This window comes from Cricetulus griseus, chromosome 6, assembly GCF_003668045.3.
Source record: "Cricetulus griseus strain 17A/GY chromosome 6, alternate assembly CriGri-PICRH-1.0, whole genome shotgun sequence".
Classification (NCBI taxonomy): Eukaryota; Metazoa; Chordata; class Mammalia; order Rodentia; family Cricetidae; genus Cricetulus; species Cricetulus griseus.
The window spans coordinates 145,348,754-145,371,427 of record NC_048599.1 but is presented as its reverse complement, the minus strand read 5'-3'; the positions used below and the strand labels follow the sequence as shown (position 1 = coordinate 145,371,427).

The 22,674-nt window shown below is 54.3% G+C and overlaps 1 protein-coding gene across 3 annotated transcripts in view; it reads left to right on the top strand.

Moving 5' to 3' along the window:
- The first annotated feature begins 4,050 nt into the window (after positions 1 to 4,050).
- Positions 4,051 to 22,674, top strand: part of Lmx1b (LIM homeobox transcription factor 1 beta) — a 79,057-nt gene continuing 60,433 nt past the window's right edge. For all 3 annotated transcript variants that reach the window (XM_027423743.2, XM_027423742.2, XM_035446649.1), the window contains exons 1-2: positions 4,051 to 4,189; positions 4,934 to 5,120. In XM_027423743.2, the coding sequence (XP_027279544.2) occupies positions 4,051 to 4,189; positions 4,934 to 5,120 (326 nt within the window). The remainder of the gene's footprint in view (positions 4,190 to 4,933; positions 5,121 to 22,674) is intronic.

Here is a 22,674-nt window from a genome sequence, read left to right as displayed (position 1 = left end):
CAAGGCTGCGCCTGGTGCTCATCCCTACTGGCATCTAAGACTGTGGCTGCGGTTCTAAACCTGGAGGGTCCTCTCTCTCCGACTCTGGTCAGAAACATGAAACGGTTGGGGTTTCACTGGTGTAGCCCCAACCACCACCATGCCCTGTGCGCGCGCTCGTATAAGGCGGGTCGCTACCGAGAAGGGTTTCGAGGTCCTAAACGAGAAGAGCCAGGAGCCTCAGGACAGGACTCAGGAGCCACGCGCCTCTGGGAACAGGAAGAGCCCAGATTCCGTTTGTTTCTTGCAAGCCCAGCCATGCAGGCAGCCTGCCTCCTCGGTCTTTGCCCAGGTGGAAACAGTCCTGAGCGGATTCTGCCGCAGACGTCTGAGGCAGCAAGCATCCCGCTTTGGACGGCGCACGCGGGGGTGATCGGCCGGCTGTCTGCCGCCGGCCTTGTGAGTCTCAGAGCCGCCGAGGGCAACGGCTCGGCTTAAGATCCTACAGGAGCCATGGCTGAGATCCCGCGGAGCCAGGAATCACTTAAGACCGGCAGAGAGACATGGGCTCCAAGACTAGGCCAGTGTCCTGTCCAGTCGTATTATTCTTCCGAAGAGTCAGAGGCTGGGAGACCAAGAACCCTAGGGATGCTTCAGAGACACATGGACGACTGCGCGCAGCTATATGAGAAGGACCGGTGATAGTCAATTCAGGTTGATCGGGTAAGGACAAAGAACAAGGACCAAGGCCTACGGGTCGGGGAGAATGGACAGGAGAGAAAAGGTGTGGAAGAGGGATCAAGGTTGTAGGCGCAGCATCCTCAATCAGACTAGAGACCGAAGCCTGGTTTCACTGTCCACACAAGGAGTCGTGGACAGTTCTGGCAGCCCGCCCCCAGGTCAGCCCCCAAACAGGGCTGCGGCTTGGACAGGGGCGCAGGGAGAGAAGCCAATAACCTCTGCACCTTGGAAGCACATCAGCCATGCACCAAATGGGGGTTACAGGTGTCCCTCGGCGTTGAGTCCTGGCTTCAAGCATTTCAAAATGCTCAGCAAACACAGTCAAAGGCCCAGACACGGTCCTAGACGCTAGCCACAGAGTCAGGGAAGCCTCAGAGGCCAGGCCACAGGGGCCTCCATTCAGCCAAAGAGAAAAGACGAACGATGGAGTAGAAAGGACCGGGCATAGGGAGCGTGGGGAAATGGGAAGATGAGGGTGGGAGTGGAACACTGCGAGGAGAGTTTAAGGCCCGGGTGCGTCTTCAGGACTTGACACAGAGAAGATACTTGCAGCCTGAAGTCGAGGTGGCAAAGGTCCGGGCCTGGAACTACGGCTTTTGCCTGCGGGCAGTGCCCAGCAGTGGTTGCAAGGATACACTGTGGCCAGCAGAGGGCAGAGTGCACCCGATCGGCCCGATCCGCCCGCGGGCCCCGCGCGCGATTCAGCGCCTCCCGGCTTTGTACGCCCGAGCCTTAGCCGCCCGGCTTCTTCCTGCAGCTATGCGCCGGGGCCCAGATACCCAGAGAAGGCAGCCCAGACCCAGGCCTAGGCCCAACCTAGGAGCTCAAGGCCTAAGATTTCCCACACTGGGCAAAGACAAGAGGACTAAGGATGTGTGAAGAAAACTCTACATCCACAAACCCATGCTCCCGGATACAGACACACAAAGGCGCCGAGAAATAGAACACAAAGCCACAACACAAAACCTCTGGGCGACACAAAACAATTCAGGAACTTGGGGGCAAATGGAAACACAAAGGTAATGCGGAGACACATATATAGAGAAAAATCTACCAAACACACTACAGGAGCCGAGACACACACAAAGGCGTAGGCATCTTCATAGAGACACAGACACAAGGACACATACAAAGGCGTGCAAAAGCATGACACAGAAGAACGAGAAGGTCTGCAGATGTGCACAGACACTCGCAGCCTGGAAAGTCACAAGGCCACACAAACACAAAATTGTATGTGCTCAGGGACACGGGTGCACACGTACTCAATAGCATCAGAGTCGGGACGCCGACACGCACAGACACACTCGGATACCCACCGACGCACAGGCAGGTACTGGGGTGGGGCGGTGACCGCTAATCCTCCACAAAGCCGGGCCCCTCCGGGGGGCCCCCCAAGCACAGGGGGCCACTTCTGACCAAGCCTCCCGCAGGGTCCAAATCCGATCCGCCCTCTCGCCTCAAGCGGGGTCAGGGGACCCGCCCTCCGTGCCCTCCACCCCCGCTCGGCTCCGCGCCGCTGCTCCACTCCCGGAGGGGCCAGGGCCGCCCTACAGAGGCTCATGGGGGTAGCCAGCTCCTGCCCTGGGGCCGCTCCATCCCTCCTGATATATTCCTGGACGAAACGCGCGCGGGAGTGGTGGGGCCGAAGGTGCCCAGTTCCCTGACGCGATGTCTTCCAGTTTCCTCCCAGGGGGTGTCAGGCGGGATGCACTCGGGAGTCTCCTCCAGCTGCGTGCCTCTGGCCTTGCTCGGCCCGGTGTGGAGGCCCACTTTGCCCAGGCTGGCCAGTGCTCCGTCTCGACCCCTGTCCAGGCCCCTTGGCCACAGTGAAAGGGCACCTATTCAAGAAGTCACCCCGATTTCCTTGTAGCGGCCGTATCCGCGCTGTCCTTGGCCTCCATCCCTAGATCTTGGGGGTACCGTTTCTTACCTGCACCTCATACTCCAAGCCCCGGGAGGCCCAGCCTTTGCACCCGCCGGCGACCAAGACCACCTTTCCAGTCCTGTTGATTCTCTTACATTCCCCTGGCCTCAACTCTGGCCTGACCATCCTCGCGCACTCAGTGTCTCCCATTCAGGATCTGGGGCCCCTTCAGCTCACTCTCCTGCCTTATTTCTGCCAGTCCAAGGTTTTTAGGACTCCTCATTCAAACTGCAGCCCTTCTGCCTCTGTCCCCAGGCCAGGGCTCTTTTTGGCGAGTCCAGGGAGAGCCGTTCTCGCCACTTGCTGTTCTCCATCCCTGGATCCCGGGAGCCATCCCTCTCTGCGTACGGAGCTATCTGATGCAGGCTCTGCCTCACGGGCGAGGGGACACCAACTCAGACCCTGCGACCTACCTTCGCGGACAAGTCGGGGTCTCCGTGCAGCTGTTCCTGCCTGGCGCAGTCCCCTGGAATAGTCACTGCGCTCCCCGCCGTCCGGACAGTCTGGCCTCACTCGGGGCCACTCCTCTGAACGTTGGAGCCTTTTTTTTTTTACACAAAAATATTAATAATAAAAAATGCAAGAAAGGGGAAAAAAGCCTGATTTCCCAAACTCCCAAATCAATTTTTCAAGAGGGGTGGGGCACAGGGTTTGTTTCGATGGCTACCCAAACTTCTGCCAAGGGTGGGCAGAATGGCTGGCCGGGGCCGGGGCGCGGTGCAGGGTGCAGGCCGGGGGCTCAGGGATCCCTCCCGCGGGGAGGGGGGGGGCGGCGACGGCACTATTTGACGTGGAGCAGCCGGCTCATCCCGGCGCAGTGATACGAGGAGCACCAATGAGTTCAAATGTCAGGAAGTTTGAGGAGGGGTGAGGCGGCTCCCGGCCGGAGTATCCCTCCGCCACCAACCCCAGCTCTAAACCGAGCGGCTCCTTGGGCGCACCATGGCACTGGAGTAGTGCGGGGAGCGCGCCCGGAGCCCCGCGGCCTGCTGCGCCCCTCCCGGGACCCCGCTGCGCCTTCCGCGCCCCCCCCAGCCCGCGGGGCCGCCCCTGCACCCCCGCCCCCTCCCCCGCTCGCCGCCGCCGCCGCCTCCTCCCGGCGTCTCCGCGTGCCGCCAACCGCAGCAGCCGGGACCCGGGACTGACAAGCAGGTGACAGGCAAACCGCGGGCGCGCGTGGCTGCGAGTGGCCCGGAGAGCGCGGCGCGCGCGGAGCTGCCAGCCGCCCAGGCCCGCCCGCAAGACGCCGGGGCCCGGGGCCAGCACGCCGCTGCTCCACGCTCGCCGGGGGCAGCGGGCGGCCCCGACCCGGCAGGCGCCTTGCCTCCCCGGCTGCAGCGGAGCGGGCGGACGGGCGGGAGGGCGAGCGGCCCGGCCGGCAAGGTCTGCAGAGCGCCCGGCGTCCCATGGATATAGCAACAGGTCCCGAGTCGCTGGAGAGGTGCTTCCCTCGCGGGCAGACGGACTGCGCCAAGATGTTGGACGGCATCAAGATGGAGGAGCACACCCTGCGCCCCGGGCCCGCCACCCTGGGGGTGCTGCTGGGTGAGTGCTGGGTCACAACGCTCGAGTAGTCCTGGTCAGTGTTAGGGCCATCGTGCCGCTGTGGACACTAGCGTGAGAGCCAAAGGATAAAGAAAATGGGTTTGTAGGACGTGGGGAGGGGGTCCGGATCCCTGGAAAGACCACCGGAGGGGCAACAAGCACACCTAGACAGGCTCCCCCGAAGGGACAACATGCAGGGACATCACCCAGACAGAGGACCGAACAGCCTCAGCCGTCACTCACGCCATCCTCTACGGGTCTGGGTTCTAGAACTGCTACTCTGGACGGGACTGGGTTGGGAAGCGGGTGGCAGGGATGATGGAGGATCAAATTGTCACCTTGGAGTCCGGGAGAGGTGCCAGGTCACTTAGGGAAGGGGAACTTCTAGAAGAAAAAAAAAAATCCCCTGGTCCATCCAAACCACGGGTCTTGGGGCAGAAGGCACGATCAGCATCGGGGGCGTGTCAGCCTGCGAGTGCCCGGGCCTCACCTGGCTGGTTGGGTTCCAGCCCGCCACCCCGCGCGGAGCTCCTTCTCCTTGGATCTCCGCAGCCGGGGAGAGCACAGTGCCCAGCCAAGGCTGCAGGCCCTCGGCCTCTCTGCGTCCCATCTTACGGACAGGGACGTGCTGTCTATGGCTGCCCGGTCTCTGGCGAGGTGGCTGGGGTTCCTCCGGCGAAGGGTGGCGCTCCCGGACTGGGCCAGGAGTCGCTGACGGCCCGGCTCTCGCCCTGTGCGCTGCAGGCTCCGACTGCCCGCATCCCGCCGTCTGTGAGGGCTGCCAGCGGCCCATCTCCGACCGCTTCCTGATGCGAGTCAACGAGTCGTCCTGGCACGAGGAGTGTTTGCAGTGCGCGGCATGTCAGCAAGCCCTCACCACCAGCTGCTACTTCCGGGATCGGAAACTGTACTGCAAACAAGACTACCAACAGTAAGCGCCTCTCGCCCTCCTCTCTTTCCCCGCCACGGACCAGCACTCCAGCCTGGCCGGTCCCTGCCGGGAAGGGCCCACGCCGCCCTGCGGCCGGCTCTGCGCTCCACTGGGCCCGGCAGCTCGGAGGGCGCAAAGGGCTGCGTGTCTCCGGGCTGGGGCAGACCATCGCATCCCAGCCGACACTGGTGGGGTGGCCCCTAGGTGCCATCTGTTGTCCCGGAAATCTGCGCGGAGTGACTGAATTGGGGTACAAGACAAAGCCCTGGGCAGACTGGTGGATATGATACTTGTCCTGGGAGAGGGCTTGGCCCCACTAAGGCCTGAAGTGGGAACCAAGAATTTCTTTTCCAAGAAAGGCATTGCTTTAGAGAGCCAAGCCTGACTGTGTGCTTCCCCAGTCCAGGAGCACCTGGGATTCCTGGAGCAGGGAGGTGGGTGCCGAACCCCGACTGCGGTACAGGCAGGGAGCTTTCCCACCCTGCCTGGTTCCTTCTTGCACTTTATTCTCTGATAAAGGGGAAAGGGTGTCCATCTTCCTAAACCCTTTCATACGGGAATTTTGCCCTTACGACTTTTCTTAGCTGGAGAATCAATCTGTCTAGGAAGCTGCCACCTAGAGATCCTAGTTGGCGTGGTGGACTGAAGGAGTCAGGCCTCCCCAGACAGCCTCGTTTCTCGGAGTGTAGTGGAAAAGAGTGGTGGATACTATTGAAGTGTGTTGGGCCCTACCTGCTGGCTTCTATGCTAAGGCTGGCACGGTGAATGTGAATAACTGGAAGCTGGGGACAGATCACAGCAGATGCAGGCTTTTTCTTATGACCTGGAAGTGCAATGGCGGGGGTGGGGGGGTGGCAATGAGGAGCCTCGGTGGGGAGAAAGGTGTGGGGATTTGGAAGTAGAGTTGCAGGGACGTGTGTGTGTGTGTGTGTGTGTGTGTGTGTGTGTGTGTGTGTGTGTGTGTGTACTTGTAAGTGGTGCTCAGAAAGGTGTCTGATGGGGCTGCAGGGCAGATAACCTGCTCAGGTGTTTTGGGCTGGTGGTCTGAGCGTCGTCAAAGCCTTTGGAGAAAAAGGGGGCCTATGTGTGCCAAGTGGTCAGTGCAGCCAAAGTATTGTCACCAAATCCAGGGACTAGTGTAAAGAGGGGCAGCTGGACTCTTTGATTGGGCCCTGGAGATGCTAAGACTTCAACCAGAGCCCAGCACAGGGCTTTGGTTAATCAGTAGTGTACCCAGGAACTGGGGAGCTGGCAGAAATTGCTTTTTGCGCCTCGCTCTTTTTGGTGGCTGGAGTAGGGTGGTGTTTCCTATGAGAAAGAATTGGGGTGGGTTTCAAAGACCTGTCTGTCCCTTTGTTGGTCCTATAATACAGTGTAGGCCTGACCCTCTGTATGGCGGTCCCCAGGTTGAGGCACATTGTTGATGCCATGCCGTGCCTGTCTGTGCCCTTGAACTCTGTCTAGTTCCTGGAGAAAAGGCCACATCAGTCTGCTCACCCACAGCTGTGCATACAGCAGCACAGATAAAATGGAGTAGCAATGGTTGGGAACCTGGAGTGACTCAGGCAGCCCCTCTATGGGATGTACTCCCCGGCTGGGCTCTAGGAGTACCGCTTATATCCTGCTTAGCCACAGACCTCAGCAGCCTCACACATGCATTTTCTAAGAGGTCTGGGAACGCAGAAATGGCCCTCTGAAACTTTGGGGTGGTTTTAATTTTTTTTTTTATTTTAACACTGGAAAGACGTTGCTACCTTTTATACATAGTTGCCTCTAGGGTCACTATGGAGCTTCTCCTAAAAGAGGACAAGGATGCCTCCCAAGTCCTTCTGGCTCAGCCACAAAATAGCAACAGGAACTGAATTTTGCCTTAGAGAGATGAGTGACCAACCTCCCCACTTTACAAAGCAGTTAAACATTTGCAGCTTCTTTGTCCCACAGATATTTGTTTTTGAAAGAAAACAAAAATACCACCACACTACCTAGGTGCAAACCCTGGTGCTGGGAAGGAGTTTGGTTCCCAGGACTTGGGTTCCTGAGTTTGGAGTGTGCATCCCCAGAGGAAGCCTGGGAGAGAAGAGTCTGTCTTGTCCTCTCCTCTCCCCCTTCCCTCCTCCAGCATTCCTTCTTTCTAACAATAATGACAATTAAGTATCTGCTATAGGCGGGCCTCCTGGTGTGCTTAGGTAGGGTAGTGGTTATCAACACAATCTTGGGGACAAATCCCCAGGGTCTCCTGGCAGCGTTTTGCAGGGAGTAGGAAATCAGGCAGACTCCCTGAGAACTCACAAGGAAACAATGTTCTTTTTACACAATAAAAAATATTTTTATTCATATTTTTTTTCTTTGAGAATCCCACATACATATTTATTTCATGTGTGCACAAATGCTTTTCAGACGAGAATTAAGCCAAATGGGTGCGGAGACGTACTTTCTTGATTTTGAGTGTGCCTCCCTGGCACTGGGAAATTTACAGCACACACACACACACACACACACACACACACACACACACACACACACACACACACACACACAAAACTTTTATAAAAGGCACTCCTCAACCGGCTGAGCGGAACGGCAGAGTTGATCCTTGTGAAGAGTTTGCTGGGTTTTTGATGTGTCTTCTTCCTTTCGGTTTGTTCTCAACGATCGCAGGCACCCAAAAGCGCGAAGTTGTTTTACGCACCACAGGGGCGATTAATTGGCTATTGGGAACACTTAGGACATTTGATAAAAGTCAACTCGCAGGCCTGGCAGAGCTAGGGAAATGCGGGCCGCAGAACTTGGACGGTTTTTGTTTGTAACCTGAAAACTCTCCTTTTTTTCCTGTCCTTATGTGCATTTCGGGGACTCCTTCAAAGAAGGGGGAGGGAAAACCCACCACCTCGGCCTATTTCGAATGGAAAACCGGTGAGAAACCGGGAAAACACACGGCCTCTGCAAAATCGCGAACACGCTGTGTCTTCCACCAGAGAAACTGTGAGGAAAAAAAAAAAAAAAACCCCGACAACCTCCCTCCCCAATATATATTGTTTTTCTTGGCAGTTTGGTGAAATCGAATTATGTAACTCCCTTCTCTTGCCGGCTGTCGCTCACTAGCTCCGAACGCTCGTCTGGAAAAGGTTTCTGTCCTAAGGAGGTGGTGGATTCCTGGAGGAGGCTCCGGAAGCGGGGAGGGTCGGTGGGAGAGTCCAAAAATCTGTCACACAATGGAGTCTGAGGGCTTGTAGAGCAGCTCCGGGGTCTGGGGAATAGTAGGTGTGCGCGCAGGAGCCTTTGTGCTTGGGGGGATGCGGAGCTCCTACCCGGAGCTCTTCCACCCGCTTGTAAGGGGCCTGCCGGGGTGCCCAAACCTCGGGTGCTGCGACCTTCCTGGTTTTACTGAAAATGCTGGGGATGCCTTGCTAGTCCTCCCAAGTAGGGTACCCACTCGGCGGCAGAAATGGGCATCCATTATGACTTTGACAAAAAGCCTTCTGAGTCCTGAACTGGTTTTTAAAACATTTCTCCCGGCTGGCTGCGGCCGCAAAGTGGCTCAACGCGGCTCTTCCCAGCACATTCTTTTCCTCGGAAGTGTTTACCCTGGCAAATGCTTTCCTGGATCGGGAGGCTCACCTCGGCCCCGCTTGTGTCAGTGTGGCTTCTGCGGAGCAGACCCAGGCTCCTGGCCCTTTCTCGATCCTGGGTTTCGTTTCCCAGCTTGGAAGGAAGGCCTCTTCCTTAGGTGTACTCGGGTACCACTCACCATCAGTACCCACTTAACGGTGGGAACCCCAGCCTGCAAATCTCAGCCGCTGTATCAGAATAATTTAGAGTTGCAGACACTCCAGTCCACTGTCTGGGGTACCGGGTCTCTCCAGAAACCTGCTTAGGAAAAGCAGCCAGTAAGTAGCCTTACTAGAGGACCTAGGGGTATTCTTTCTGGAGCCCTAAGAGCTGAAGGGCTCCCACTGCCAGCGCCAGTCCCGGGATCCTCGGTCCCTTTGAGGGAGCCTGTATATTTAACCCAGCACCTCCTCTGTGGGCTGGAGGTGAGGGAAACCCTTCCTGCCATGCAGGCATCTGGGGCTGAAGGAAAGCATTATTCACTGCCCGACTCCTGGCTCACCCTCTATTCCCAAGGCTCTGAGCTGCTGTGGCCTTATTTGTTTGCAGTGTTTTTCTCCAGGGGGGATGGGGCTGTGAGGATCTATCGTATGTGATTGGAAGGTCCAGGCTTCTTCCTGCCCTCATGCCAACCTTAGAACCACAGTCACCAGGCACCTACCTGACCCTCTGCTGTGTAACCAAGACCTGCCTACCTGAGAAAGTATTCTTATAGACTCTCTAGATTAGGTGCCCAAAGGAGCTGGTGTCTTTGCTGATACGTTGTTACACTTCGGAAATTATTGCTGTCCTCCGGGTTGCATTTGCAGGGAAAGCCTTGTCTCCAAAGATATTCTCCAGACTGCAGACAGGTTTCTCTCTAAATAGATCAGCATTGTCCCCAGGGAAACCATTTCCCTTTTCCTGAGAGGACACTGTGAAGGTCCTGCCTCCCTCTGCTACAAAAAGAGCTTTAGACACGACACAGACAGGTTCACCCCACAGCCCCAGCACTCAGCTAAATGGCAGCCCACCCCGTCCTTGTCTCTACTGAGCAAGATGACATCACCTTGCAGGGTGGCTGTGAGGATTTCAAGGGACACCCGGTGGAGCAGTCTGTCAGTGTTTCATTCTGAAGGCATCCTTTAGCCTCTGCTATCGTGTTGGAGAAACTTATGATTGTGAGGATGGGTGCAGATGCCAACAGTGTGTTAGCATTTGGGGCTAGCATGTGGCTGTGTTTCTCATTGGCCCAGAGAACCATCATTTCCACGGAGGAAACAATGGGCATCCTGGGGCCTGCATATTACTAGGAAAAGCATAGTCAATAATAGGGTTTTATATTTGAAGAACAGTCCCAGCTTATAATTGCTGCAACGCAAACAAGAAACTTCAACCTACATCTACAAGGCTGATCTTGGGGGGACTTCACTCAGAAGGAAAACAGGCTTAATGGTGGCAGAGCATTCCAGAAGGCTGGAAGACAGACTCTGTGGCCTTGTGAAGTTTCTATTTGTGATGGGCTAGCATAACTTCCCTGAGGGGCTTGTGACTATGCAGGTTTTTTAAAAAGACAGAGGCAGACACAGTGAGGGAAGGAGACAGTCAGGGTGAGAAATATGAATAAACACAATCCAACAACTTCGGCACCACTTTGGCCGAAGGATAGAGGACACTCCCAATGACATGAGTTACAGCTTCCAATTTGTTGGACACCACAGTTGGTCCTTGGCTTGGGGTATGGAGGCAGGGAGGAAGGTCCACCCATCCTCAGAGCTGGGTGTGAGCTTTCAGTCAGTTTTGAGGTGGCCAGGACTCCAGGTCCTTGGCTCTCTGACCAACCCAGCCAGAAGATCTTCAGCGTTCTACAATCCCCAGATCCTGCGTGGAGGGCAGCAAAGAGCAAAATCCAAATTCTGTCTATTTATTACCACTTGGGTCAGAAGTGGAGAGGTGACGGTAATGGGGGGGAGCTGAAAAGGTTGATTCCAAAGGCAGGGGAAGTAAAGTGGCAGACGCTGCCTTCCTATCAGTCGCTGGTGTTCTCCATTCATGTCATAAATGTCTCCTGTCATTTGATGCCAAAAGCAACATGATTTGGTTCCCTGGTGGCCTATAGAGTTTTTCTCCTCCTCCTCCTCCTCCTTTTTTCCCCTGCAGTAAATGTTTATTTGTTAATAATATACTTTAAACAGCCCAGCCTTGACCTCAAGTCTCCTGAAGCATCCATCTTCTTCTAGAAAAATGTTTCAAAGTTTGTGTAATTTGGGGGAAAGGTGTAAGTGACAGGCAGTGAAGGGCCTGTGTTTGCTCTAACTACCGCCGGGGCATGGAGTGGTGGGGCATAAGGGGCCACTGTGTTCCCAATGGCATCTTTCTTGGGTTTCAGGCCTGGCTGACAGTACTTCCTCAATGGCCTTTCCCTTTTGCTTGGCTCTGATCAGTTCAAATAAATTCTCACATGAGCCCTCTTTTGTTATTCTCAGGGCAATATTGTCTCCATCTCAGCTCCATGACTGGCAGCCCCCTGACTGCCCTGCTGACCCTGGGAGCCCTGGAGGAGGATGGGGGACTCAGGTTGTGTGGACACACTGAGGCAACAGAACCTCAGGGAGTGCCTGGCTCCATGTGACCCTAGACTCCAGGACTGGTTGATGGCAGGACACCTGGCTAGCCTGATGTTTGGTGTGCTGAAGGAAAAAAAAAACAAACAAACAAAAACAAAAAAAAAAACCCTCTTTTCTGGGGTCTGGTTCTAAAAGACACAGAGGTGCTTGCTTCCTGTCTTGCCTGTGCTTGAAAGAGGCCCTCACACACTTGCATGTGTGCAGGCACAGACTGTAGACAGATTGCTGGCTGAGGAGGAAGAATGCTCATGGCTGCCCAAATAGCAGAAGTGCCCATCAAAGTGGCAGGAGAAGCTGCTTAAATGAACAAAGATGCTGGGAAGGTAGGTGACCCCACAACACTGGGCCACCAGCTCCCAGCACCTTGTAGATGCTTTCTCTCACACTCCCACCTTGCTGGGGCAGCACTGGGCTAGGATATGCTGGAGGTGACTGTGTTTCCCTCTTCCCCACCTGTCGCTTGCAGGGGGGAACTATGGTCAAGTGGCACTGAGATTGTTGCAGTTACTGTGGATCCCAGCTAGTTGAGGCCAGGGTAGAAATCAGAGGACTGAGATGTTGTTGTATGTAGGGTAACCTGAGTTCTGAGAGAAGTGCTGTTGTCTAAACAAACAAAAACCACAAAACAAACGAACAGACAAAACAAGGTTGCTAGCAAATGCAGTTTGGGGATACAGACCTTAACCTTCTCCAAGTGACTGGAGCCATGATCTGACCCTCAACCTCCTCCTCTTTGGAATGGGGATGACAGGTCCTACCTCACAGGGTTGTTCCCAGAACAAAGTGAAACAAACTCAGAAGGTGCCAGCCTGTTTTGGGCACTCAGTCAAGGTGTGCTTTCTTCCTTCCTACTGGGAAGTACATACGCTGGAGGCAGAAACCATTGTTGTATTGTCTACCCTGTGTGGAGCCACCTTTTGCTTTTTAACCAGTACTGGGGCCAATGTCTGAAGGACATCGAGAAGGAAATATGCATGTTTCTCACCACATACAGCCTACGGATGGATGGCCGCCATGATTGGCAGGCTCGATGGGACCGTTTTCTCTAACACCCTGGGACTTAACCACTGCAAGTGAACTTTCAAGAGCCCAGCAGGGCTGGGCGCAGTGGGCGAGCGGTAGCATTGCTTCTAGAAAGAAATTGTACTTGTTGAGTGCCTGTGGAGGCCACTGGCCCCCGGCTGGACCTGTGGGTGAGGGCCTTCCTTCCCTCCTGACTTGCTGAAGCCCCAGATGCTGAGTCTGAACAATTGTACCTATCTTCTGAGAGCCCGCCTGGAAGGGTTGGGGGTGGGGTGGGTCACTGCCCTCCCTGGGCTGAGTGCTCTTGAGGGGCCAGCCCTGACCAGAGGACAGAAAGGTTAGAATAACTCCTTCACAGAGGGGAGAGTTCCCTTTGCCAGCGGGACTGGCAAGGCGGCTCACGGAAGCCTGGGCCTGCCCTATATTCCAGACACAACTCTTAGCGGTTCCTGCCCGGATTCTCTTTTCCAGGGAGTGAGGCAGCTAGGGTGTGCAGGCTCTCGGGCTCCTCGGTAGATGGAGCCGAGGCATTGGCAGTGGTTGATGAATTTCAGTGTCACCAAGGGTTTAGCCTGGATTTGGGAACCGCGCGCTCTAATACGCGCACACGGTCCTGCCCTTTCTAACGCGCAGCCCTTTCACCCAGCCACTGATTTATGAAGGAATCCGATCCGATCCAGGACGGGCTGGGCTGGAGCCCGAAGCCCTGGGCTCCGCCGCAGCCCTTGGGTTCCTTCTCAGTTGAGGGATCTTCGGAAGCTTGGAGGCTCGTCGGGGCTAGAGTCCCGGGATGCCCTGTGGGATAGAGCCCCTACACGGAGTGGTGGAATGGCTCTGCCTTGGAACCACTGGAGGGTCCTGCTGGACGGAGTGGGTGGGGAGAGCCAGCTTTAAGATCCCCCCACAGCCCTCCAGCTCACCCCTTTAGGCAAGCACGAAAGCAAATCGGGGAGGTTTGTTGATCTAGGGAATAGGGTAAGTCAGTAAGAACACCCCCTCCAAATGTCCGAAGTCCCTATGCTGGCGAAGGGGCCCGCAGCAGAGTCCCCAGAACCGCTGTGTGCGCAGACAGACTTGGGCCCCCTCCTCCTGTGTAGCAACACCGTAGCTGGAGGGTTCCCCCCCCTTTCCAGATTTGGTTTGCAGGGGTGGGGGTGGTTGTATCAATCCACAAATATTTACCCTTAACAGACTTGTATCTGTGGAGATTTCGAACAAAGACAGTTTAGGGGATTACAAAAACCCTAAACCCCGTTTTTCTCCCGGACTTGGTGCTTTAAATGCCAATTACAGGCGAACCATATCCAACAGCAACCGGGGAAGGCGGGAAGGGTTCGGGAGGGTGTGGGGGACGAGTGCAGCCATTAAATGTAACTTTTCATTATGAAAAAAGGATTTCTCTGGTTTTATCTTCTAATAAGATTATGTCAGGAACACAAGTACCTAGCCTGGTGCTGAGTGACAGGGCTCTGGCGTTTAATCAGAAGTTGACCGTTCAAACCGCGGGGCCCTTTGTCCCACCGAGTGACCGACGGAAACCTGCCGCCCTAATCCCCTTATTCATGCCAAGCAGAGAAAAGAGGCTGAACACCTTACAACCGTGTCCCCTCCACCCCTTCCGAGGGTGACCGGAGGAGGGGGGCCGTGGAGGGCCCCAGAGTCCCCTCTACCAGCTTTTCGTTTAACGGTGCCTAGGGCCTCTTGAGCCGGCTAAAAGAAATAGGAGAGGAAAGTGAACATGGAAACCTCGGTTGGCAGCATCTGGGAAATGGAGACATAGACCCGCAAGCAGAGGGTACCTCAGAGTAGGGTATTTGGGGCCTCCAGTAAGGAAGAGCATGTAACTACCATCCTAGTCAAGACAAGTCTGCTAAAAGCCAACATAGAGCAGCAGTGGAGACTCCGGTCCTAAAAGGGGCAGATTTCGTTAGAATCTCGGTACTAATGCGGTAGTTCTGAAACTCCCTCAGGACTGGAGCTGGCATTCCCAGCTGTGAGCTCAGCCCCTTTCTTTAGAGGCCAAATTCCTTTGTTCGACCCCCGCAGAAACCCGCTTCTCAACCAGGGCACTGGCGCCTTTATTCTCCATCGCATCTACCACTCCCTCACCCCACCGTTCAGCCGCTCCAGGGGAAACTCAGCCGGCCCTTGCTGCCACCTCTAGGAACCCCAGAAGCCTGCGTAGACTAGAAGAACTGCAGCTGTCACAGGCCAGCTAGAATGCAAGGACTTAGCAACTTCTAGGCACAGTGGGGAGCCTGGGGGCCCCGGGAGAACAGGGCAAGCATGGTTCAGGGGGGTCGTGCATTCTACTGAAAGCAACAACAACAACAACAACAAACAAACAAACAAAAAAACCACTGATACCTAGCAAGTAAAAAATGCTTGTGCTCCTGGGTTCCCAGAGGTCTGCTTTGCCCCGCTGTAGTCATCCATAGTCCCCAGGATTTTAGCCCAAGGCCTTCAAGAAGAGGAAGGAGGAACTTTGCAGGAATTTGTGTCTCATGCCAGGATCCCTGGTCTCTTTCCTAAGCTCTTTGGCTGTGCCAAGGGCTCATGTACCCTGGCAGGTTGGGATACTTGCAGTTCCATCTCCTCCCGTGCCTGAGCCCGACCTCAGGACACTGAGATGAACAACTAAGGGTAGGATATCCCCTCCAGAAAGAGACGGGTTAGGGCTGTTTTATGGAGTAAGAGAATGTTCCTATCTTTCTCTGGCTTGCTGAGATTCATTGGAGGAGGGATCAGGATTGCAGAGGAATGGGCTTGCAGGGCTACAGGGTCTGACTGGTAGAATATGTGGCAGTTGGGGCCAGAGACCAATGGACCTGACAACTTAAGGCTAACCTCCCAGGATCCTTTCTCTGAGCCCCTTTGCAGTCCCTGGCTCAGCCAAGTGGCAGGCCCTTCTCCTTGGTAAGGGGTGGGTGGGAGCTGCTGCGAGGGAGACTTTCTCCCTCGAAACACTTGATACCGACTTTTGTTTTTTTGGCAAGAAAAAATAAGGCTTGTTTGGAAAGGGAGGGGGCGTTAAGCACAGAGGGAAGGAGTGAGCCTGCGGCATGGCAAACTTTGTGGATTAGGTTTCAGCGCCTCCACCCCACCCCCAGCCCCTCGGTAGTGATTTGTGTGCGGGGGTCTGTGACCCTTCGAGCATCAAACGGCCCGCGGGAACCGGCCGAGTTCAGAGGGACAGTGGGCAGAGGGGCAGTCTAAGACAACGCAGATGGTTCCTATCAGCCAGCCTGCAGGCCGCACCCTAGGCTCACAGTATCTGCCCCCTGGCCCGGGGCTCCTTTATTGGGAAGGGACAAGAGGCCTTGGGTCTTGGGGAAGACCACTGTAGAGCTCTAGTAGGGGTCAGAAAGCAGCGGTCATGAGACAGAGGCCTACGGCTGCATTGAGCTACCAGGACAGACTGGCTTGGGAAGAAGCCAGGGCTGGGCTCATTGGCCTAAAGTGGCCCAGGGACCGTTTAGGGAGGGAAGCCCTCTGGTGATTTCCCAGAGGCTTGCTGCTTACTGTACTATAAGAAGTGGTCACTCCTGGGGCAATGCCCCACCCAGAGTTGGGTCTTATCACTTTGTTTGTTTGATTTTTATTTTCTGACACAAGGTTTCTCTGGGTATCCATGGTTGTCCTGGAACTTGCTCTGTAGACCAGGCTGGCCTCAAACTCAGAGATCTGCCTGCCTCTGCCCACTGAGTGCTGGGACTAAAGACATGTGCCACCACTGTCCCACTTTTCTTCAAAGATCTTAAAGAAATTTCAGCTGGGAAATTATGCAGTAGTCTGAAGACCCTGAAGGTATGGTCAGTCTGTAAGCAGTGTCTGTGTAGGTGGAGAGCCCCCAGCACCTAGGAGAGAGGCTGCAGGCTCTGAGGTCCCATCTTTAAGACCACAAGCCAGGATGTAGGCCACTGCCATGTTTGAGGGAGGCTCTTCAGATTTCAAACTCAGCTAGGCCAGACATTCAAATCCAAGCAGTAGTGGGGCAGCCTGTCCAACCCCATTAAAGAGTGAATGAATGAGCAGGGTGGTTCCTGTAATCCCAGCATTCAGGAGGCAGAGGCAGGCAGATCTCTGAGTTCGAGGCCAGCCTGGTCTACAGAGTGAGTTTCAGGACAGCCAGGGCTACACAGAGAAACCCTGACTTGGGGCGGGTGGGGGGTGGGGGGTAGATCCTTGAAGCAAGGGAAGAATGGAGGCCAGGTGCCTTTCTAGGTTTCCTGCATTGTGGTACCTGATTGGAAGCAACTGCCAGGTCTTCGCACACCTGTGGGGGTTAGCACTTTGCATTTCTTCGTAGAACTGTTGTCCAGGCTTGCCTGAGGTGTCAGGCTCCTAGCTCCTGAGAGGGAGCTAGTGACAGGTGGCCTGGATAGTAGAATGGTTTTGAGGTTTCTGAGCTATGGGAGTCTGGGGTGTTAAAGGGTGAGAGGTAGGTGAGCATGAGTGTGGTGCCTCTTTCCATGATCCTGTGTATGACTCCCAGACACCCTTACTTGGCCCTTTATTCCCACAGTGGGTCATGGAGAGGCCAGCAGCCTGGCCAGGGCCACAAGGGCCAGTAGATTTCCAAGACCTCTCCAAGCTCTATCACCCAGGGTCCCTGCCTCAGGGGAGCAGCCGACTAGGTCATCTGTGCATGGAAAATACATCTGTCCTCCACATGTTGGACACCGAGCTGAGGACATGTGGTTTCAGATGTGTTATCTTAATCATACTTATTAGCCAATCCTGAAAAAAGGGGGGGATTTGATATTGTTACGATTTAGAAGAGCTCCCCCAATCTGCCTGACGACAGATCAGGAGGGACAGCCAGCAACAGCCGGGTCTCAGCTGGACTGGGGACATGGGTCCGGAAGTCCTCTGGGATGTTCCACTGTGATGAGCCCTCTCTGCTGTGAAATGGGGGACACTTGCCTTTTCCATTTTTCCCCACGCAGAGATCTGAAGCAGCATTCATTACCTCGCCTTGACTGATAGCTGGGCTGCTGGAGTATGGTTCTAATCCTTATTAACAATCTCTAAAGTCAGGCATGAAATATGACTTTTGCACCACACTCTCCTGCATGTGTTTTTCTTTTCCTGGATATTTTTTAGGCTACCTCCAAGCCCCACTGTTGTTCATGATTTTCTGCCATAGGTCTAAAGTTGCCAGCCCAAAAGCCAGTCTTGCAAGGAACCCAGTCAGGGAGAGGGGGGCCGGCACATGACACATCTCCCTGCACAACGCAAATTGCTTCTGATTATTGAGCTTTCGAATATTTCCCTCCATCATGTTTTTATTAAGAATGCCAGCATATTTACGCTTGATAGTGTCTTCAATTATGTTTAAAAAAAACAAACCGGGGTTTCCCCCTTCCATAGCAGTATGTAAAGAAAATAGTTGTCATGACCGCAAAATTACCATCCAAGCCTGGTTCGAGTCAAGCAGCCCTGCTTTGACAAGCCCAGCAGGGCTGAGCGCTTTTTCTACTCTCTCCAGCTGCTAAGGAAACAGAGCTGAGGGGAAGCCCTCGGCAGCCTGAGATCTGCAGGGCACTCAGGATGCCTCTCAGTAGCTGACACTTCACAAGTCTGAGAGGCAGAAGGGGGCCCAGCTGCACAGGCTTCTAGCAGGCAGGGCAGGACCCAGAGAGTTTGCAGCAGCAGCAGCCACAGCTGTATGCTTGTTTAGAGCTGGTAGTCCCAGAGGCATAGCTCTGAGGGTTTTCCATTCTTCGGTGACATTTTGACATAGGTGCCACCATTATTTTCATTTTCAGATAAGATAAGAGACACAGAGAAGTTGAATAATTTGTCCAAGGTCACCAGCCAGCCTATGAAATTGAAAGTGGAATCCTGGCGTTGTGTCACAGAGAACTTTCCGGAGATGCTTTGGGAAGGCCGATTCTCTGGCCCTTTGCTGGGTTTGGTGCCCTAGCAGCCACCTGACACCTGATGCAGGAGCTTAGTGTATGCTGAGTGGACCGCTCCTGATAAAAGTCCTGTGTTTCTTCTGTGGTGCCAGGGGTGTGACTTGGAGAGTGATTATCTCACAAAGTTCCCATTGGGGTGCATTTGAGGCTAGTGGGCTCCTGGACCAAGCCCTCCCTTCAGTCTCACTGGGGCTGCTACAGCAGTAGGCAAGACATGTTTCAGTACTAATGGAGTTTATCTGTGGCCTGCCGAGTTCCATTGGGCATGATGTCATTCCATCTTAGCCCCATAGCATTCTTAAGAAACAAGCTTAAGGAACTTCCAGTGACTTGCCCCAAGTCATATAGCTGGGAAGCAGCTGATGGGAGGCACACTTGGGTGTCCTGTGGTCTGAGGTGGGGTTTCTCATTATCACCCTTGTGCCTATAGTGCCCTCTGTGTGCTTTGCATAAGAGCAAGGAGGTTCGGGGAGGGAAAGTGATTTCCCAGGACTAGACAGCCAGGGGATGCCCCTCCTACCCAGGGTAGCAGAGGCCCAGCAAGCAAGGACAGAGGGCACAGCCAGACCTCCCAGGGCCATCTTTACCCCTGCATAGCCTTCCTGGCTCCGGACTGCTGCTACAGCAACTGGAGGCAGGCTGTGTCTGCCCTTTGAAGGGACAGCCGCCTGAGCATGTCACTTTGAACTGCAAAGGGGCCTGTGGTGAGGCTCAGCCCCCTCCCACGTGCCCGTCTGCCCACCCCACCAGGTCTGGTTCCAGTCGGCAGGCCTGGAGCCGGAGGGGGCGGGTAGGGCAGCTGCCCCCTGAGGGACATCAGACTGATAAGTGAGCAATGACAGACCCCTGGAGAAGGACAGAGCTGGTCTTGCACTGGTCAGGCTGGCCTGCATTGCAAGAGTTCAGGAAGGTCACTTAGGTGCCACCCTCCCACAGATATGCTCTCTTGGATGCAGAGACACATCTTCTCAAAAGTCACATTCAAATTTAAATAGCAGTAATGATGGAGATAAATAATTTGGAAAAGCAAGCAGCTCCTCTGAGAGATGAGGACCCAGTGCATACTCAGCCTGGCAAGCATCCTAGAGAGAGGACTCTCAGCAGGGGGAGTTAGGTGAGCCTGGGGCATCTGGATGGCTGCTCCCTACTAGGCCAGCTGAGGGCCATGCTGCTCAGCTTCCTTAGCCAGATTCTTCAATAGGACATTGCAGCTCCAGGAGTCTGAGCTCTGCTGCTGTCTGACTATAACCTCAGGCTAGACCTTGTTTCAGCATCTCAGTCCCAGCGAAGTCTATCAAGACCTAAATGCTTGCCTCAGCGCAGTCATGCCCTTTGAAGAACAGGGTTGATGCGGGCCTCTGGGTGGGAACCAGGCCCATGAAGATTCGCTGGTGGCTTCTCCTGGAGGTCTTTGTGTTTGGACCACAGCAGATGTGTGGCTTGGATCTATGTGCTAGGCTTTGGTAGATTGGTAGTGGGTATGGAGGAACAGAGCAAGAGCCAGACTTTTGCTCTGGAGTCCTGGCATGAATTCTCTGTAGCTGTATGACCCTCAGCAGGCTCCTCAGCCTCGCTTGAGTCTAGTTGTCTCACCGAAAACATTAGTGATCCAAGAACCTACCCAGTCCCCAGTGTGGTCCAGAGATGTTAAACGGGTTGATAGTCAGTGTGAATGACTTTTGTCAGGGGAAAGGACCTCTGGCTAGTGCTGTGAGAAGATGTTAAGAATCTGTGTGGCTGGAGGGTTGGCGGTGTGAGATAGCTCAGCAGGTGAGGGTGCTGCAAGCCTGATGGCATAGGTAGAATCCTTGGAATCCACAATGGAAGGAGAGAACCAACTAGTGTAAGTTGTGCTCTGACCTCCATGCACATGCTGTGGCATACACATGCCCCCCCCAAAGATACTTTAAAAGAATCTATGAAGGGTTTGGGGGTGTAGAACCACTGGTACAGTGTTGCCTGGCATGTGAGAGGTCCTAAGTTTGGTCCCAGAACTGAATAAACAGGGTGTAGTGACACATACTTGGGATTGCCTGTAATCCTAGCACTGATTCCCCTAGCAGAGCAAGGGAAATCAGAAGTTCAAAGTCATCTGGCCTGGTATACAAGAGACCCTGTGTGTCAAAAAGTCTGTGCTGTGTTAGGTGAGCAGGTTGCTGGGAGCTGAAGCCAAGCAAAACAGGGACAACGTTGCAGATAATCTCTGCAAGCAGAGCTATTTAGAGTTAAATGTGGACTGGGAAGGGTGGTCTGGGGCAGTAAGTGTGGCTGGAGGGGCTGCCTTGGGACTCTGGGACAGGAGACTGCAGAGCAGGGCAGTAGCCAGTGTTAGATTTGATCCTGTGGACAGGAGGGAGCCATTGAAGGTTATTGGACAGGGGAGTGGCGGGAACTAGGGAGGCACTTTATGAAGATGAGCTGGCAGCCTGTGAACAGGGTTAGAGACTGGCAAAGGCGGCTGCTGGCCCCTGGATGGGAAGACATGAAGTAAATGGCAGAGGGGATGAGTGAAAGCCAGCATCAGGTGGTTCTGAGTGAGGACAGGGAGAGTCACAGAGGCTCGGGGCTAGAACCTCAGAGCTCAGGAGTCTGGTTGGTACCTGGGACCTAGGTGGTCTGCCCTGTTCCAAGCAAGGCTGACCAACTCGATCATATCTCTAGAAAGATTTTTGACTCCATGGGCATGTGGTTAGTCACTGGGGCTCATGTGTCTGTTCTTGGTTTACTGTTCAGCTCCTCCATTGGTGAACATCTGAGCTCTGATCAGGCATTTGGTTTCCTGCTGCGCCTGTAGGCCAGCCCACACCTGAGAGTCCCCTGGCCATGTCCTCCTGCTTCTGGAAATGACATCCACTGCTGAGGTTCTAACACATGGGTCACAGTGTCATGGTGTCTCCCTGGCTGTGTCCTGACCCACACACAGCCTGGGGTCTATTCCAAGGTGTTCATTAGACATACAGATTCCCGGGGCCCTGGAAAGACTCAAGCTTTTAGGGTAAAGCCTGAGTATCTACATTGTAGCTGGCCCAGGGGATGCATGTGCACAGAGACATGTGGGAACCCCAGCTCGGCATCTATGTCTGGGTGCAATGCCATTGCGAATGCATAAATGAGATATGGCTGGCTGCCTATGCTGGTGCATCCATCTCCCAGGGCCTGGCCCTATTCCTAGCTGGAAAACAGCGCCAGCAGGACAGTAGAAGGTATGGGTATAGTGAGGGCTAGAGAGGACAGGGAAAAATTAGCACCCTCTGGGAGACAAGAAAAGGCAAAAGCCGTGGAGTCCCCCAGAATATCCTCTCTCTGGGTCCCCACACTTATGAAAGGGCTGCATTCTTTCAACCTTGTTCTGCCTGCACATGAAGAGAAGGGTATGTTCTCTTTCTAGGATCTTTACATGATACATGCTCACCCAAGACTCAAAGTATCTCATTAAACATCAAAGGACAGGTGATTGATGTAATTGGGTAGGGGTGCACACCCTTAATCCCAGCACCAGGAGGCAGAGGAGGTTCTGAGTTTGTGGCCAGCCTGGTCTACAGAGTGGGTTCCAGGAGAACCAGGGCTACACAGAGAAATCCTGTCTCAAAAAACAAACTCTTAAGGCCTTCAAGGTACATCTGTGTGAGTCCCCATTTGAGAGATGTGTAAGCTGAGAAATAGAAGATAACAAAGCTCCTACCCAGTCTTCCATCGGCCCTCAAGGAGGATCCCTGTTCCAAGAAGACTCAGAGAACAGGCAACCTGGGACAAGACAGAAGCAAAATAGTGATCTAGCAGAATGAGGTGGCGGTACCAAAAAGCTCCATGAAGCAGCCTAGAGCCCCCAAAGCCTCGTGCCCAGAAACAGCAACACACCCCAGGGCCAGTCTTTGAACACCGCATCCCATTTCACATGAGCGTCTGACCCTGCCTCCACGCACCATGTCAGGCCCTGCTTGGGAGGCATGGGGGAGCTAGAGTCATGAAGACCCTGCCCTGAGACAGGTACACAGGTAGCAACAGCCCTATTGCTGAGTAGTGTGGCTCTAGACAAGGGACAGCAAATGCCAAGAGTAGGCCTGGCACATAGTAGGTACTCAGGGACTGTCCCCATGGAGTTTAGGTATCACCACTTTCTACAGCAGCCCTATTAGCCCCTGACAGCTGGGTGTTGGCAGCTCCTTAATATACAGTGTCAGTCTGTAAGCTGGACTTTGACCTCTCTGAGTCCCAACTCTTTATCTATGAAATGGGTACAAATTGTTGTAGGGGTAACAAGAGGAGCTTTAAGGCTTCTAATACAGTGCTCATCACTGCAAAAACTGAGGGGAACAACAGCTGTGGGCATCAGTGTGTGTGTGTGTGTGTGTGTGTGTGTGTGTGTGTGTGTGTGTGTGTGTGTGTGTGTGT